General features: G+C 36.5%; 1 protein-coding gene across 1 annotated transcript in view; it reads right to left on the bottom strand.

Moving 5' to 3' along the window:
- Positions 1-15759, bottom strand: part of LOC129225795 (laminin subunit alpha-2-like) — a 220437-nt gene extending 204678 nt beyond the window's left edge. Inside the window, exon 1 of the mRNA XM_054860304.1 lies at positions 15624-15759. Within this exon, the coding sequence (XP_054716279.1) occupies positions 15624-15720 (97 nt within the window). The 5' untranslated portion in view covers positions 15721-15759. The remainder of the gene's footprint in view (positions 1-15623) is intronic.
- Between the last annotated feature and the right edge of the window lie 525 nt (positions 15760-16284).

Genomic DNA, 16284 nt, shown 5'->3' with positions numbered 1-16284 from the left:
CACGCGTATAAAAGCTTAAAATAGCACTTAAACTTACCTAACAAGATTATAGCTCCTACTGTATATAACATGAAAGTTCCAAACAAATATCAAACGCAGAAAACTTCTTTCTTTCAATTAAGGCCAGCATTTTTAACGCACGGGTAGCTTTTACTACCATAATTGTGAAAAACGTCGGTTTTTAATTAATATCTCGGTCAACTAAAGTTCTACAAAAACGAGGCCAAGCTAAGAAAACTTTCGATGAAGTCACCTTTTGAAAGAAAAAAGAACTATCAAAATCGGTTCATCTGTTTAGGAGCTACGATGCCACAAATACACACACAGATAAATACACACTTTTAAAACTTATTACCAATTCCTTTTCGCGACAGGAGGTGCAAATTTGCTTCGGGAATGATAACTTATAACTTAGATAGGGAATAAAACCTAACTTAAACGGAATTTAAGAGTCTTTTATTCAAATATTTAGGAATTTTTGGAATAGAAAAGATCCGTTTAAGATCCACCAGAAAAGTAACGGATACGGATATGGATACAGATCCTTATTTTCCCTCGGATATCTGCGGATACGGATATGGATATCCGGAACATCACAAACACTCACATTTCAAGAAACCCCTCTTTCCCTCGAAGCGTGACATCATTGATAGAGAGCCCATTATCTGTATTATTCTTGTATGACTTAATTTAATTCAATAATTAATTCACTTCTGTTTATGTATGACTTGAACAAATTTAAGAAAAGATATAATTTACAAAAACTTTCCCTTGCAGTGGCACACCTAGAAGTTAATTTAAGGGGTTGCATATTGTCATTGCAACATAAGAATTCAACTTTTCATTTTCGAATAACCACTCGGAAAAAACTAAAACGTAACTAAAACTTTTACGGACCAGAAATCCAGAACCAGAATCAGTAAATTCCATCTTTCAAAAAGAAAAAAAAATATCAAAATACGTCATGTAATGAAAAAAAGAAAGGGGGGGGGGGGCTTTATCGTTATCACCCAAACATATAAGTGCATATTTTCGCTTTTTCAGGAGAATTCAGTGGATATAAAAAAGGGGCTTTAAAAAACGCGCATTAAAGTCATTTTCAGGTGTTTTCATATTTTTAAACTCTTTAAAAAATATTTTGTCTTTAATAAGGAAAGAAAAATAGGGTGATCCACGGAAAGCAATTTAGTGGCAATGAATACTGCCCCTTCCAGTAGTCAATTAAAAAAAAAAATCTTGGGGGCTCTTTGTACATTTTAAAAGATATCCTGAAAATGTTCAATTTCAAGAGCAAATTTTGGGGGTGCATATGACCCATTGCACCCCCTCTGGGTACGCCGCCACTGTATCCCTCGTTGTTAGGGAAATCGTATCATCGCTTTTTCTAGAATCGCATTAATAAGGGTATGTGAAAACATCCTGGATAAATTCTTAGTTATAAGTTTAAACGCATTGAGTGAAGTAAAAGGCATCCAAGTTGGAAATAATTATTAACTATTAAATATTAACAAATTAAAACAACTATTTTGTTTCGAAAAATAACTTTTTATTTGTGGTTTTTTACTTTTTTCTTGTTATTTATTTTTTCTTTCATGCATTTTAAAAAAATTATTTATTTACTGCGCAATTAAGATTTTAGTTTGCCTGTGGCTTAGCATGAGTTTTATTCGCTTTGTGATTGGTAAATAACAAGGCACATGATCCACGCTGTAACGAATTAACTTTATACGTTGAGATACTATTATTGTGAATGATTGCTCTTAAAATCATGCATTATGCTTGAGAATTTCATAAACCAAAGGTATTTAAAGGTTTAACATACGTTTTCCAAGTTCATTTTGTCTGATTTAAAATCTATAGATTTTTTATTTTTTAACTACCCATTTTTTTAACAGCACTTATTTTTTAATATTAAAATCGCGCACATATCTTAGTGCCTAGATTTTTCTTTTTGATGATGATGATTGCTTCATGTATTGCAGTAAAATATTTCGATTTATTAGTCTTCTTTTCATAGGATAGTTAAAGCAACTAACTTAAATTTCTGCAAAATTACAACTATTAGGACCATGAAGTAATCAATTGTAAAGCATGGAAATTCGAAATAAAAATATAAAAGGAATGTTTCAAAACCTGGTTACAGTTCCTAATTGCAAGAACTCTAATTTGTCGGTGAATAAATTCTTTTGTTTTTCCGAGATAAGATTTCTTTACTACCTCCTGAAAATATAAACAAATTAAATTTTAATAACTTTTCCATTATGTTATGAAATATAATGTTGCCAACAATGACTACTGAAATTGAATAAGAAATCTTATAGAGGGTCTAGCAGATTTTTTCTTCTTCTCCTTTCGGGGTTTAAAAATTCCAAATTGCTTTTCTTGAAGTTTTCCGTGGTTACTTCCGGTTCACACAGTACTCGTTTGTTGTATCATAGACTGGCCACGAAGGAGGCGTGGACGAAAGAGCCTTTTGGGAACCATTTCCGAACGTTTTACGCAGGTTGGGGAGAACTATTTGGAATCAATCATTGTCAACAACAGCAACAAACAACGCAGCTGGCACCACTTTCCATGAGTGTTTTTCGCCAGTTTTTCCGCTCAGAAGATTTAAGAATGCAAAAAGAATGCATATCAATTTACTTTATTTGTTGCCATCAATCTTCTTCTAAATTCCAGTGGAAGTTGGATACGTCATTTGTTTGGGTTGTCAATAAATTTGGGTGGACTTACTTCTCAACTGTTTATATAATAAATTCAGTGTATTGACATAACCATTGCAAAACGGAAAATTCGCCTTGTGGAGGTCAGAATATCCCCAAGACCACTGTTTGGCAACAGTGTTGGTTGATTGTAGAAGAGGTATTCGTTGTCGTTTGGCGATTAATTTACTGTATTTCAGGGGTGCCCACCTAGGGGGAGAGGGGGCTGTTCATTGTGCAGACTGCGCTATTGAAATTTTTAGGAGGGTGTTTTGAGGGGTATTCTTCTCATTTGGGGGGCTCTTGATTTGGGGGGGGGGGGGTCTCCGAGATATTGAGGAGTGGTGCGACCTTGCCCTTAGGGGGTGGGCACTCCTGTGTATTTAATTTTTTTAAATTGAAATTCAGTTTTTGAATTAAGTTCATGAAATTGAAACTTAATCCAGTTCTGAATTCTTCTTCATGCGCAAGTACTTTAAACTTTCGAAACGAAACCATAATCCCAGAAATTCGAGGCGTGACGAATACATTGTGTCTGTTGAGAACAAAGTGTTGTTACATTGAAAAAAAGCCCACAATTCGAGTACTTTTTTTTTTTCATTGTTTAAGAGCTTGATCTATGGCTGCCCAACAGAATCAGCAAACGGTTGATAAAAAGAGATAACATTAGACAGCTGCATTACTTAGCCTAAAAGCTTGCTACAAAGGCAAAAGATATTGAAAAAATAAAACTTTTTGATGTGCTTTTAAAACTATGAAATGATATTAAGAAAGAAAAAAAGGGAAGGGGGGGGGAGGGAATTAAAATCATCTATTTCTTTTTTCTTTCAAGTATGTTTTTCTATTATGAGGTCTTTTTCACAAAGTTTGAAAGCTTAAATTGACATTTTTTTATAACATTCTTTTTCATTTCGTAAGATTTATTCCTCATTATAACATTCAGCACATGACAGTAAGAGCATTTTAATTCGTTGATATATTGATGCATGTATTCGGGGGCGTGGGCGTCCCGAACTAAAATTTGTGAGAGAGGGAAAATTCTCGATTTGCCGAATGATAAAATGCGAATGCATGCATACATATCGAAAATTTATTTATTTATTTTAAAGGGAACTCAATATTGCAATATTGTCTCCAATTTTGCCGGACAATTTGCAGAATAAGGAACATTTTTGGGAGGGTACAGTGACCTCCCGTGACCGCCATCAGGAATCCCTGCATGTAATTATTGTTGAAAAATTAAGAATATTTTAACTGTTCTCTGTTAAGTTTTTTTTGAGGTGAAATTTTAAAAAAAAAATCAACAACACAGTGCATGAACATACCCAACCAGTGAACGAACATATTATTTTTCAGTCAGTCGTTTTCTTTCTTTCCTTTCTTTTTTTTTTTTTGAAATATATTGAAGGAAGAGACAATAGTTGTGTGACACGAAAAGATGGCAAATGAACTGGAAGCGGAAACAGAACACTTCATTTTGCAGTAGGTAGGATCAGCGGGAACAAGCGAACAGTAAAAACTTTAGTGCTTGCGTGTTCTTGCTAATCCTACCTATTACAGAATGAAGTGTCCTGTTTACGCTTCCAGTTCATCTGCGCTCTCTCCGTGGCCCAACTATACTGTTCGCTCAATTAAGAAAAAAACTTTAAAGGATGAGGATGTCACACTTTTTTTTCAACAAATTGGACCTCCCCCCTCTCCCCGTGTGTCGCTCTATGTACCTTACTCCTTACCTTCCCCTTGCCATATGATACACTGATTTTCAAACTGCTCCCTCTGTTACGCAATATGGACGGTGGCTTTCTCACAATAGTACTAAAATGTATTTAACTTTTTTTTCTTACAGCACTTTTCGTCCATCAATTTCGGGCAATCGCTATAAAATGTCGTATTAATTCAACTCTTGCGATAGTTGTGTTTTGCGGTATTTTAAAAATGCATTAAGAATTCTTTCATGCCTTTTTCTTTTTCTTTTTTTTTTTCTTTTCACGGGAAAGGAGGCTACAAGCTAGAAATAGTGTTTCAAACGAAAAGTAACAATTGAGTTTGCCAGAAGAAAACTTTCAGAAAAAGAAATTACATTTTACAATGAAAAACAATCTAAAACTCTTATCTGAAAAACAAATTATGAATGTAGACAATTTTATCTTTCTTCATGGAGTATGGATGACCTAATATCTGATTGATAACATTTTTTTGACATTGATTTTGTGAATGAGATGTTTTGTTTTTCGATTTGTTTGGTTTTCAGTTTGATAAGCAGCAAACATTTAATTGCTCTAATTTAAAATTGTAATGCTTACAGTTTTACAGAACAGCGAGATGTACTTGATTTGTGTTTACGCACATCGTTTCACAGCTTTAAAATTGATCGATATTTTTCTGAGCATGAAACAAGAAGTGAAACAACATCTTCGGTGGAATAGAAAGAAAAACATAAACATAACATGTATGATGCAGCACTGTGTCGTACATAAAACCAGTGATGTGCCGGATCGTTACAAAAGTAGATCCGCGGATACGGATCCGCATCATTAGTGTCAAGATCCGCGGATACGGATACGAATCTCATTTTTTTTTTTTTTTTTTTTTGCCCAATTCATCTATTTAAGTGTAAAATTTATTACGGAAGGTATTTCCGTCACGATAATAACACTGTTTCTTCAAAAAAAGTCATCTACGGCGAAAATATAATAAAGACTATGATTTACTATTTAAAGAAATCTCCGTTAAAATTGAGGAAGAGTTTGGAAGGAACGGGTCAGCGTTTGCATTAATGCTTAAACAGAATGAAAAATTATTTCTAGCTTGCTCGGTAGATGTAGGATACAGAATACAACAGTGTAAAGCTGTTACTGGATAGGCTAGAAATAATTTTTCGCATTTTATTTCAGGATAAATGCAGCGCTGACCCATTCCACCCAAATTACTCCGACCGACGGAATAACAAAGCCGGGAACACTTTTTACAAATAATTTTGTCTCACTTTTTTTGAAGGATGCTGAGAAAAACCAAAATGAAGAATAACAGAATCCGCAAAGCAATACCAAAAACTAATATTAAACTAAAAATTTAAAAAAAAAAACATGTCTCAGAGGGCCGTTGGCTTCTGAAATGATACCTTATAATTTAAATAGGGAATAGAACCTAATTTAAACGGAACTTAAGAGTCTTTTATTCAAATATTTAAGAATTTTTAGAATAGAAAAGATCCGTTTAAGATCCGTCAAAAAAGTAACGGATACGGATGCGGATACAGATCTTTATTTTTCCTCGGATATCCGCGGATACGGATACGGATATCCGGAACATCACTACATAAAACATCTGTTAAAAATCTCAAAGCAGTTAGACCAAAGCAGTATTTTTCAAAAATTTACGTTGTATATTTTTCCATAATGCCCAAGTAAATGAAAGAGAAAAATTCATGTTATTAGACATCATCGAGATTCATTATCATTGAGGGCACGCCTTGTATCTTTATTATCACTCATCGAAGATAATATTCCTAAGTACGCTCTTCACTAATCATCTTACGTTAGAGGCAACATGTTGAAGATTTGTTCTCAAAGAGGCTCTTTAAGAACTAAGTGATTTGTTACTATTTACAGTGCCAGGGGTGCCCACCTAGTTGGGAGGAAGTGTTTTGAGGAGTATTTTTCCCTTTTTTTGGGAGGGGGGGGGGGCCTTTGTGATATTTAGAGGGAGAGGTGCGTCCTTGCCCTTAGGGGTGAAAACCCCTGGACAGTGCAATGCGAGCACTTTTTGCTTCGCGAGACATAAAATGTTCACAAACGCGAACCCTCAAGAATAAAGTAGATAAAACAATTTAGCGTAGTAGACAAATTCATTGTTTATTATTTGCACGCCAAAGCGAGTAGAATCAGCAAAATTATCTGTTTCGAGCCGAATTTTAAACGTACTGTGCTTTTTGTACACACTAGCTGCATTCGAGGGCTTGGTGTACACCATCTTCGGAGGTGTACTTCGGGGGTCTCGCTGCCTTGATCGCTTCATATTGTTCTTTTTTTTATTTGTTTATGCTAGAAGGGACGCGCGAGAGAAAATTTTTCCGTGCGCTCCTCGTGAAACGAACCACGCGATCTCAGTGCAAGTGTTTCCAGGTGTGCCCCCCTAAGGATAACAGCTCACCCCCCCTAAATATCACGAAGACCTCCCCCCCCAAAGCAAGACCGCCTAAACATGAGAAAAATACCCATCAAAACACCCCCCCCCCCCTAAAAATTGCAATGGCGCAGTCTGCGCCATGACACTCCCTAGATGGGCACCTGCTGTTGCTGTTGGTTAAACTTGAACTTCAATCCCTTTTGGGAAAAATCTTAATTGTGGCTTAATTCTTTCTGGAAAATACACGAATTTTACCCTCTGTTTTCAACACGAAACGTTCTACTTGATGTAAATACATTGTCAGACATGTACTGCTGTTATTTCCATCGAAAAGTCAATTTTTGAAACTATTTACTCAAACGACTTGAAACCTTTTGAAGATAAGCTCTTCAATTGATACCTCTGCCAATATGGAATTAAGTTTCACAACATTCTCTTCTCATTAAGTACTGACTGCCCTGCGCAATAAGCTCCCTTATATTTGGAACCCATTGCTCACAAAAAAAACTTATTACTGTATCAAAATACGACCAAACTTCGTTCTTTCAAAAAAATCGTGTTGCACATATATTGTCACTGAGAAAGCTCGTAAAATCTTTCGGTAAAAATGACTAGTATCTTAAGCGGAAAATATGGCCTCGTTAGTCCCCAGACCTTCCTAATGGGAGTTCCATGGCATGACCCCCCTGATAACACTGCAAATCCGCAGATAACGCGGGAGCTGTCTCTCGGCTATATTTACAGCTCCGTCAGATAACTACGCCAAACCCATCTCTTGTTTAATTTATTACCGCAGCCACTGAATGATGGGCTATCGATGCATGTGGGCAAAATAACGGTTATTAGAGTGGGACATGTGTATCGGATTTTATACACATGATGAGCTGCTGATTGGAGTGCGGAAGGATCAGAAAGATTTAGATCATGCTGTAATCCTTAAACTCTAGAATCAATTGCTTCACTCAAATCAGCACAACCACCTCGTTGTTAGAGTCGTTAAAGAAATAATTGGATAATTCAGCAGCCTATTAATGTGGAAGTTTTCAGATTAAACCAGATTTGAAATTTAATTAGAAGTGAGAAAGAAACTGGTAAAATAGATGTCTTGAAGATTTTGAAATTACGGATGAATCAGAGAAGATTCAGACCACATCTTACGGAAGCTGTAATCCTTAATTCTGGAATCAAATTCTCCACTTAAATCAGTACAAACACCTCGTTGTTATAGTCGTTAAAGAAATAATTGGGCAATTCAGGAGCCTATTTATGTGGAAGTTTTCAGATTAAACCAGATTTGGAATTTAGTAGGAAGTGAGAAGCTCATAAAATAGATGTCTTCATTTCAGTTGCCGATTTTGAAATTAGGGATAAATAAGAGAAGATTCAGATAATCTTACGGAAGCCGTGATCTGAAATCAATCGCTTAATTGAAATCAGCACAATCACCTCTTTGTTATAGTCATTAAAAAAAATAATTGGGCAATTCAGGAGCCTATTTATGTGGAAGTTTTCAGATTAAACCAGATTTGGAATTTAGTAGTTAGTGAGAAGCTCATAAAATAGATGTCTTCATTTCAGTTGACGATTTTGAAATTAGGGATGTATAAGAGAAGATTCAGATCATCTTACGGAAGCCGTGATCCTTAAATCTGAAATCAATCGCTTAGTTGGAATCAGCACAATCACCTCCTTGTTATAGTCATAAAAAAATAATTAGACAATTCAGGAGCCTATTTATGTGGAAGATTTCAGATTAAACCAGATTTGGAATTTAATATGAAATGAGAAACTGGTAAAATATGTCTTCATTTCAATTGAATATTTTGAAATTAAGGAAGGCTCAGAGAAAGATTTAGATCATCTAACGTTCTAATGGAAGTTGTAATTCTTAATTCTGGAATCAATTGATCCACTCAAATCAGCGCAATCACCTCGTTGTTATAGTCGTTAAAGAAATAATAGGATAATTCAGGAGCCTATTTATGTGGACGTTTTTTTTCCCCAGATTAAACTAAATTTGGAATTTAATAGGCAGTAAGAATTTGGTATAATTGATGTCTTCATTTCAATTGAAGATCTTGAAATTACGAAAGGATCAGAAAAAGATTTAGATCATTTCATGGAGGCTGTAATCCTCAATTCTGGAATCAGTTGCTCCACTCAAGTCAGCACAACCTCCTCGTTTTCTTATTGTAGTCTTTAAACAAATTATTCTGAAATTCCGCTGTCAAGCATGAATACTTCATACCGGTAAGCTGGAGGCCGCCGAGAGCCAAGGCCCTTGTCATCGTTTCTGCCGAGTCCCACTTTCTACATAAAACTTACAGGGTAGGGCCTCTAGTTTCCAACTAGGCTGTCATGGCCTCTCGTCGGCCCTGAGTAAGCTAATATGTAATTTTGCTGTAAGTTACCGCTCTAAGCCAGGGCTAAGGCAGAAATACATAAAATAGACCGCCAGCTCAGCCATTCCTTCCGAAGATATGCAGTTTCGTGCCTTTTAGCACTCAACGGCCCGGAATTGATTGACTGAGCTGGCGGTGTATTTTATGTAATCTGGAAAAAAATTGTTTTCAAATTCGAGTTTTCTTTTCCATACGAGTGTGGCAATTTGTGTGGACAAATGGACATTTCCTAACTCATTTCGGGGAGAGTTCAGGTCCCATGAATCCTCCCCTTAGCTCTGATGTGATGGCAATGTATCTTTTCCCCTTCTTTTGTTTAAATTGTGTTCTTGAATGATTTTACGATGAAAAAGCTAGCATCCAAGGATCCCATCAAAGAGATCCATTCCCACTAATCCCGGGAAATCCTATCCGAAAGTACGGTCATCCGAATCGCTCTCCATTTGTTCTAGTCTCTCCCCTCCGCAGGGGGTCGGGTGACACTTCCGACGTGGCGGAACCGCGGTACGTGGGATGTAATTAATACCAGCTGCCGCCGTACACCCGATAGTTCACCTGGGAGGGTTCCGGTCATAGAGCATTCTTATCTGGTAACTTCAGATCGCACGTGTGCGTCTTCTGCTCGAGCCGCTAAATGAAAAGAAAGGCCGGGGTTGGGCGGGGCCCGGGCCAGTCAGAAAGGAATGTCTACAGGGCTGCAGATGATGATCTAACCCAATTTGGAAACCACTTGATCTTTATGAAAACAGCAGGAGAATACGAAAGTAAACAAAGCTTTGTTGTGGTTTTGTAAAGCCGAGGCTCTACTGTTACCCGCCCCGGGATCAAAAACAACAACGAAGAAAGACACAAGCTCACAAAACATGCTACATGGAATTGTACGATGTTTGCATTGACTTTCTCATCATTGTTTTCCAAGGGTGATGCGCCCCCCCCCTCCTCCTCAATCCTGCAAAGCACCTCCAAAAGTGAGATCAAAAACAATCTAAAATTACTTGCAATATACCAGACATCCAGGTTATCACAGCTAGAGACCATTGAGAAGAAATAAAATGGAGAGAGTGAATACTTTTATTCATGAAACCAAGATCCCCAAGTCATGTGATAGATTTTAAAGCAAAGCATTGGAAGAAATCATGTTTCTTCTGCTTGTTTCACGCAAAACGTGCCAACCATTCGTCGTTGTTGAGTCACGTGACTTGGGTTCTTGGGCCTCAGCTTTTGTTAAGCCAATGATTGTAGTTGCTCCCTCCGTTTTAATTCCTGCTCTAAGCTAGAGACTGCACTGCAGTCTCTAGCTGTTATAACCGGGCTGTCTGGTATCTTGCAAGTAGTTCTGCCTCAGCCCTGGCTTAGGGGCGGTAACTTACTGCTATAAAACAAAAATTACTTCCCTAATTTCAAATATCCTTTAAAATTAAATCTTCTACAATTAATATCACCTTTAAAATATTCCTTACCCCAAATTTCAGTTGCGCAATTTGCGCCTCAACCCTTGTCTAAGTAAGTTTTACTTTCGTTGAAAGAAATTAAAACGGAAAAAAGCGAAAAGGGCGCACATTAAAATGACTTATATGATTGTCTCCGAAGAACTTACGTAAATAAACTTACAAATTAGGAACAAAATTTACCTGCTTAAAAAACCCGCAATTTGTATTTAGCATGATAGCTTTAGAACGAGAAAAAAGAGAGAGAGAGAGAGAGGAACTCAGATCGTTATCTTCCAAGGGCTTAGAGGCTGTCCATAAATGACGACACACTTTTTTTTTCAGCATTTTGCCCCCCCCCCACCCCCGTCCTCTTTTTTTTGTCATAAAGTGTCCCTTCACCATACCCTTTTTCACATGTCACACTTTTTTTCAGAAACATATTTTAATTTTAAAAAATGCGTGATGTCAATCCCCCCCCCCTTCGTGCTTGCCAAAAACTCTCAATTTTCCGAATCCCCTACCCATAGGAGGCTCACACGAGGGAGAAGCAAGGGTAGCAACTACCCCCTAACTGGCCTGACTTTCAAAAATAAAGGAGCCTTGATTTCTCACTTTGCAAGAGTCGATCGAATTAAAAATGATTTTTTACTCAGTTGATTTATTTCAAGAAAATAAACACTAAAAATTATAAATAAATTAACAGAACTTTTTTCATACTAATTCATAAGAATGGAACTTTGAATTGGAAGGAATAGTCTACAGCTGCCAAATTCTACATTTTTTAGAGGTCATTATGCCTTCTCCACCTCTTTTGACCTACACTTTTTTGGTGCACCACCACCACTAGCGCAGTCAGAAATATCTTCTAGAAGGGGGAGGGAGTTGATAAAAGGTACTTTCTGGAGGGTTTTTTCATAAAAAATACCTTCTGGAGGGGGAGGGGCACATCAAAAATACCTCCTAGGGGGGGGGGATTGAAGAAATATGTCTTCTGAAGTTTTTTTTATTTATTATTATTTTTTTAAATCAAAACCGCAATTTCATTTGCATAAATTACTATATTAGAATTAGCATTTTTGTTAAAATAAATAGCTCTGATGGGTGTGTTCAGCACCCCCCCCCCTCCTTCGCTGCGCACTGACCACCACCCCACGTATGCCTTCAAAGCATGACATCATTTGTGCCCCTCACTTAATATGATTTACACTTAAAAAAAACTAACAGAAAGTGAAAGCTAGGGAAAATAAATGGTTTAAAAGCACTAAGAAACACATTTGTTTCCCTAAAACCCACTTAAAATTAAACCACCACGCATGCACTTTCACTATATTATGTAGTTACAACAGCACCGTCGACACGAGTTACTGCGAATCCAGTAATTTATGGAGGAGAAAAAATGTGGGGATGGCGCGTTGTGCGTGACGAATGTTAAAGTTGAAAAAGTAGAAATAAAACGTGAGCACAGGTTTGCCATTAACGTACAACAAACTTTATGACAGTCGGAACCAAGTAAGGTTACTTTTTTTCTTCATTGCTTTACTTTGTTACACACCGACAAGGAATTCAGCGAACACGCGTTCTCTACTTCCTTCAATATGATTTTTTTAAATTCATTTATTTATTACGATTGTTTTTATTTTTCTTTTAATAAAAAAAGATAACAATTAGTTTGGATGGATAAAAAGTGCTATCTTCGTATAAACATTTTATCACAAAAATAATTATCAAGAGGGCGACACACGCACACGATCATCAGATTTTATTTTATGTCGAGATTCTGTATTCCCCCAGTGATGTTCAAATCAAATTTTCTGAGGGTATACTCCCAGTAATCAGTTATGCACAACATGTGTTGCGATCATTTTCATAATTTGTAATAATATGATTAATTTTGAAGTTTGAGGCTATACGCTATATGTCTAACAAATGTTTGAGAGTATACGGCGTATATGGAGTTATACCCTATGGGAACACCACTGGTTCCCCCCCCCCCCTTAGTTTTTACATGATAAGTTCTACACCAAAAATCCGTAGTTGTTTTAGGGGAGGGCGTGTTGCAGCTTTAAGAAAAATGAAATTCTACTGAATTTTCACAATTCTTCTTTGAGTACGATTTTTTATTTATTAAAAAAACTTAAACTTACGTTTTATTTGCTTTGTGATTGGTGGATAGCGAGTCACCTGATCCCTGATCCATTGCCATTATTTGCAATATTTTTTGCAAACTATTAAAACGTCAAAGTAATTGGCACAGAAAGGCGCATTAAAATTCTCGCACCATTAAAACCAAACAAGCAGCGTTATACTCACGTGACGGAAAAATGGCTTTGATTAATTAATGAACAATTTGCACAAGAAGGTGGTAAATGCATACAAAATCCTCATGTAAATAGCCGATGATCGAATAACCCGCGTGTTTCAACAATGAAACTCGCACCACAACATGATAATTTGATAATATGCTTTGGTAATGTTTAACATGCTGGGGAAGTCTTTATTGTGACAAGGCTGAACTGCATCCGGTATCTTAACTGTTTTACTGGCAAGACTTGCATTTTAGGAAAAGGAAGAAACCAAAACAATTAACGCTATCTACTGGAGTTTAGGGTTAATCAACTGGTGTTAGGGTTAAAAGTTCAACAATCAAACTATCACCAAACAGGCTATTGCTTCGTTCAAATGTAGAAACAACTTTCACCCGTCATACCATGACGAGCGATTTTATAGTAATATAATATTCTCTATAATTATTTTAATTTTAGATTCACTACTTTTGTCAACTTTGTGAATTGCCTCTTATATTTAAAAAAAAAAAAAAAAACGGAAATGTCGAGTTATTCGAACGAAAATATTTTTTTTTTAAAGAAAAATTAAGTAGGGAAAGCGCGGAATGTTTTTTGTCATATTTTTAAAAAATGGATTGAAATGGTTTTCATAATACGCCTCAATAAATCAGTTGCGTAGCGGGTTAGAGAGGGGTCATAGCTCCCCCTCCCCCCAAAAAGTAACAAAATTTTTATTTAAACACACATGCAAGTGCCTACAAGTGCGCTTTTGGAACTTTTTTTTCGAAAAATTTCATATGACCCCCCCCCCTCCTGAAACATTTCTTCCTACGCCACTGCAAAGAAATGGTAATAATACAATTTGTCTTTTCGTAAACTGAGCAGCGAAACGTTTTAATTGGAGACGAAAGAGAAAGTAAAATCTTATCAAAATGTGTTATCTATGATTTATAAGGCATCCTTGGCGTGTTCGATTAACGTTATCTAGAAAGAAGTGTACAAGAACATGGCTTTGACGCCCGAGTGACTAACAGCACTCAAGCCTTTTTATTCCTTCGCTACAAAATTCACAATAATGGAATGGAATTCAGAGAAAACATAATTGCTTCTGACACGTCCTCAAAGTTCCCACGTGAACGCGACGTAAATCCGTAACTAATTTCAGAAATATCAATAAAATATATAAACCAATACAAATTTATTTTATGAATATACAATTGTATAAAAATCCTGAATTCTGTTTAATGTGAGAGAATTTACATAAATTTGAAAAGAAACGCAGTAGCTTAGCCCCTGTGAGTTCTTATGTAAATTTAGTTCGGGTTGGCTGGCTTTAGCTCCTTTTAGATATGTGATTGGTAGATATCGAGTCACATAATCCATTCCCATTGCGGGACGAAGGACATTCATGAAAGTTAAATTAGTGAGAAAAAAAGATCGAGTCTCTAGAGAAGAAATAAATATTATTAGCAACTTTTTTTCATGTAAAATTGTGGTGTGTTTTTCTTTCTTTCTTTCCTTCTTCTCCCCCTCCCCGCCCCACACACACAATTGGATTTTTTCTTATCTGTTATGATTTCTGAGTGTTCTTTGACTGTTATTTAGCCGCAACTGAATTTGTATCTAAATTAAATTTATAATTTTTTTTTCATCTGCATTTTACTTGCTTTAAAATAAATAGATTGCTCTCTCTCTCTCTCTCTCTTTTTTATAATGACATTTTTAAAAGAGCATCTTTTTACGATTCCCACTTTCTTCCTACTGTATAGACAGTTTCGCTTTTTTTTTTCATCCGGTTTTTCGGTATTACTTTTAAAATATTACGAGATTACGACACATATTAGTGTTGCTGTTGCGTGTTGCGTATTATTGTAAATAAAAATCTGAAAAGGTAAAACTGAAACTTATGCAAAATTATAACTACTAGAAACATGGAATAATCAGCTACAGAGAGAGAGAAAAAAAAAAAAAAAAAACGAAAAGGAAAGAGAGAGAGAGAGAGAGAAAGAACGTGTTTAAAAGATTAACACCGACATTTCAAAACTACAATATTCCAATCCGCGATTGCTAAAATTTTAAGTCATCAGAAACAAATTTTCAACTGTCATGGGGGTCATGACCCCTCCCCTAAACTGCCGACAACAATATCCGTTCACATTATGTTCAAACTCTTTATGGCTAAAATGTAAACGATTACAGTATCTTTTCAATTTATTAATTATTTTTGAAAATAAATCTTTGAACTACAACTTTATTTTATTGGTTATGAAATTAATTTGCAACGTTTATCCCCAATCAGGTGCCCTTTTATTGGTGCTTTTTATTGACCCTCAAGCAGTTTCATAAATTTTTTCTTACCTAAAACCGTAGGTTCCGTTCATGAGGGGGGGGGGGTCAGTCTTCAACACGACACCCCCTAAAATGGTTTTCTGTATCCGCCCCTGCCATAAACAAAGGGGTGGGGATTAATGTAATATTCGGACACAAATTGACCATCTGCGATGAATTTTTCGAAATACAAGTCCGAAAGTGTAGCTTCGACTATGGTCGTCTGGGGAGGGGGAGGATCATTGCCCTCCTCCCACGGTTATTTGCGTCAATTTCTAGTAAGGATTTTTTTTTTTTTTTTTTTTTAAATGTTTATCATCGGGACTAAAAAAAATATCAAACACTCACCCAGATAACTCAGCTCTTGTCTCTGATATGCAAAGGACTCAAACACGAGGTTCCACAGCACACACCACAGAAGAACTCTCCCCCGATAACAGGCCATCCCTAGAACTTGACCGAATACCGATTCCGTTTAAATCCACGCGGGTTTCCAAGAGCGCCCGTCCGCGGCGAGACCGGCCGCACGAATGAATGAAAAGTTCTTCAGCAAAGGGGGAAACGAACACTACAGAAGGAACCGCGGGCGCAGACGATCTCCTTTGACAACTTCCGAGTGAGAGGGGCCGTTCACATAGTGCAGTAATCTTAAATTTCTAAAAAAGTAGTTTATCCGCGAGGCTTTAATTTTCGCGAGCCCGTCGTAACCGCGAAAATTTTAGCCTTTCAAAATGGTGTCCTCCCCCCCTCCCCCCAAAAAAACGAAATCGATTTTTCAAGTCGCACATCCTCTAATATTTTTCCTTTTGGGTCAAAACAATTGTAAAAAGAAGTCTCATATAATTTGAACAACAGCAACCCGTGCCGACTTGCACCTGAAAGTGTAAACCCTCTGTATACTAGGCCGAATTAAAAAAAAAAAATAAGTTCAAAGTTTCCTTTGCTCCTACACTGTAAAAAAATTCGGAAACGTTTCTGAGTATATCGTGCAGCTGCGGTTCATGAAATT

Source organism: Uloborus diversus, chromosome 7 (genome assembly GCF_026930045.1).
Source record: "Uloborus diversus isolate 005 chromosome 7, Udiv.v.3.1, whole genome shotgun sequence".
In the NCBI taxonomy this organism is placed as follows: domain Eukaryota; kingdom Metazoa; phylum Arthropoda; class Arachnida; order Araneae; family Uloboridae; genus Uloborus; species Uloborus diversus.
Note: the sequence above shows the minus strand (reverse complement) of the source record. Positions and strands in the feature narration are given on the sequence as shown.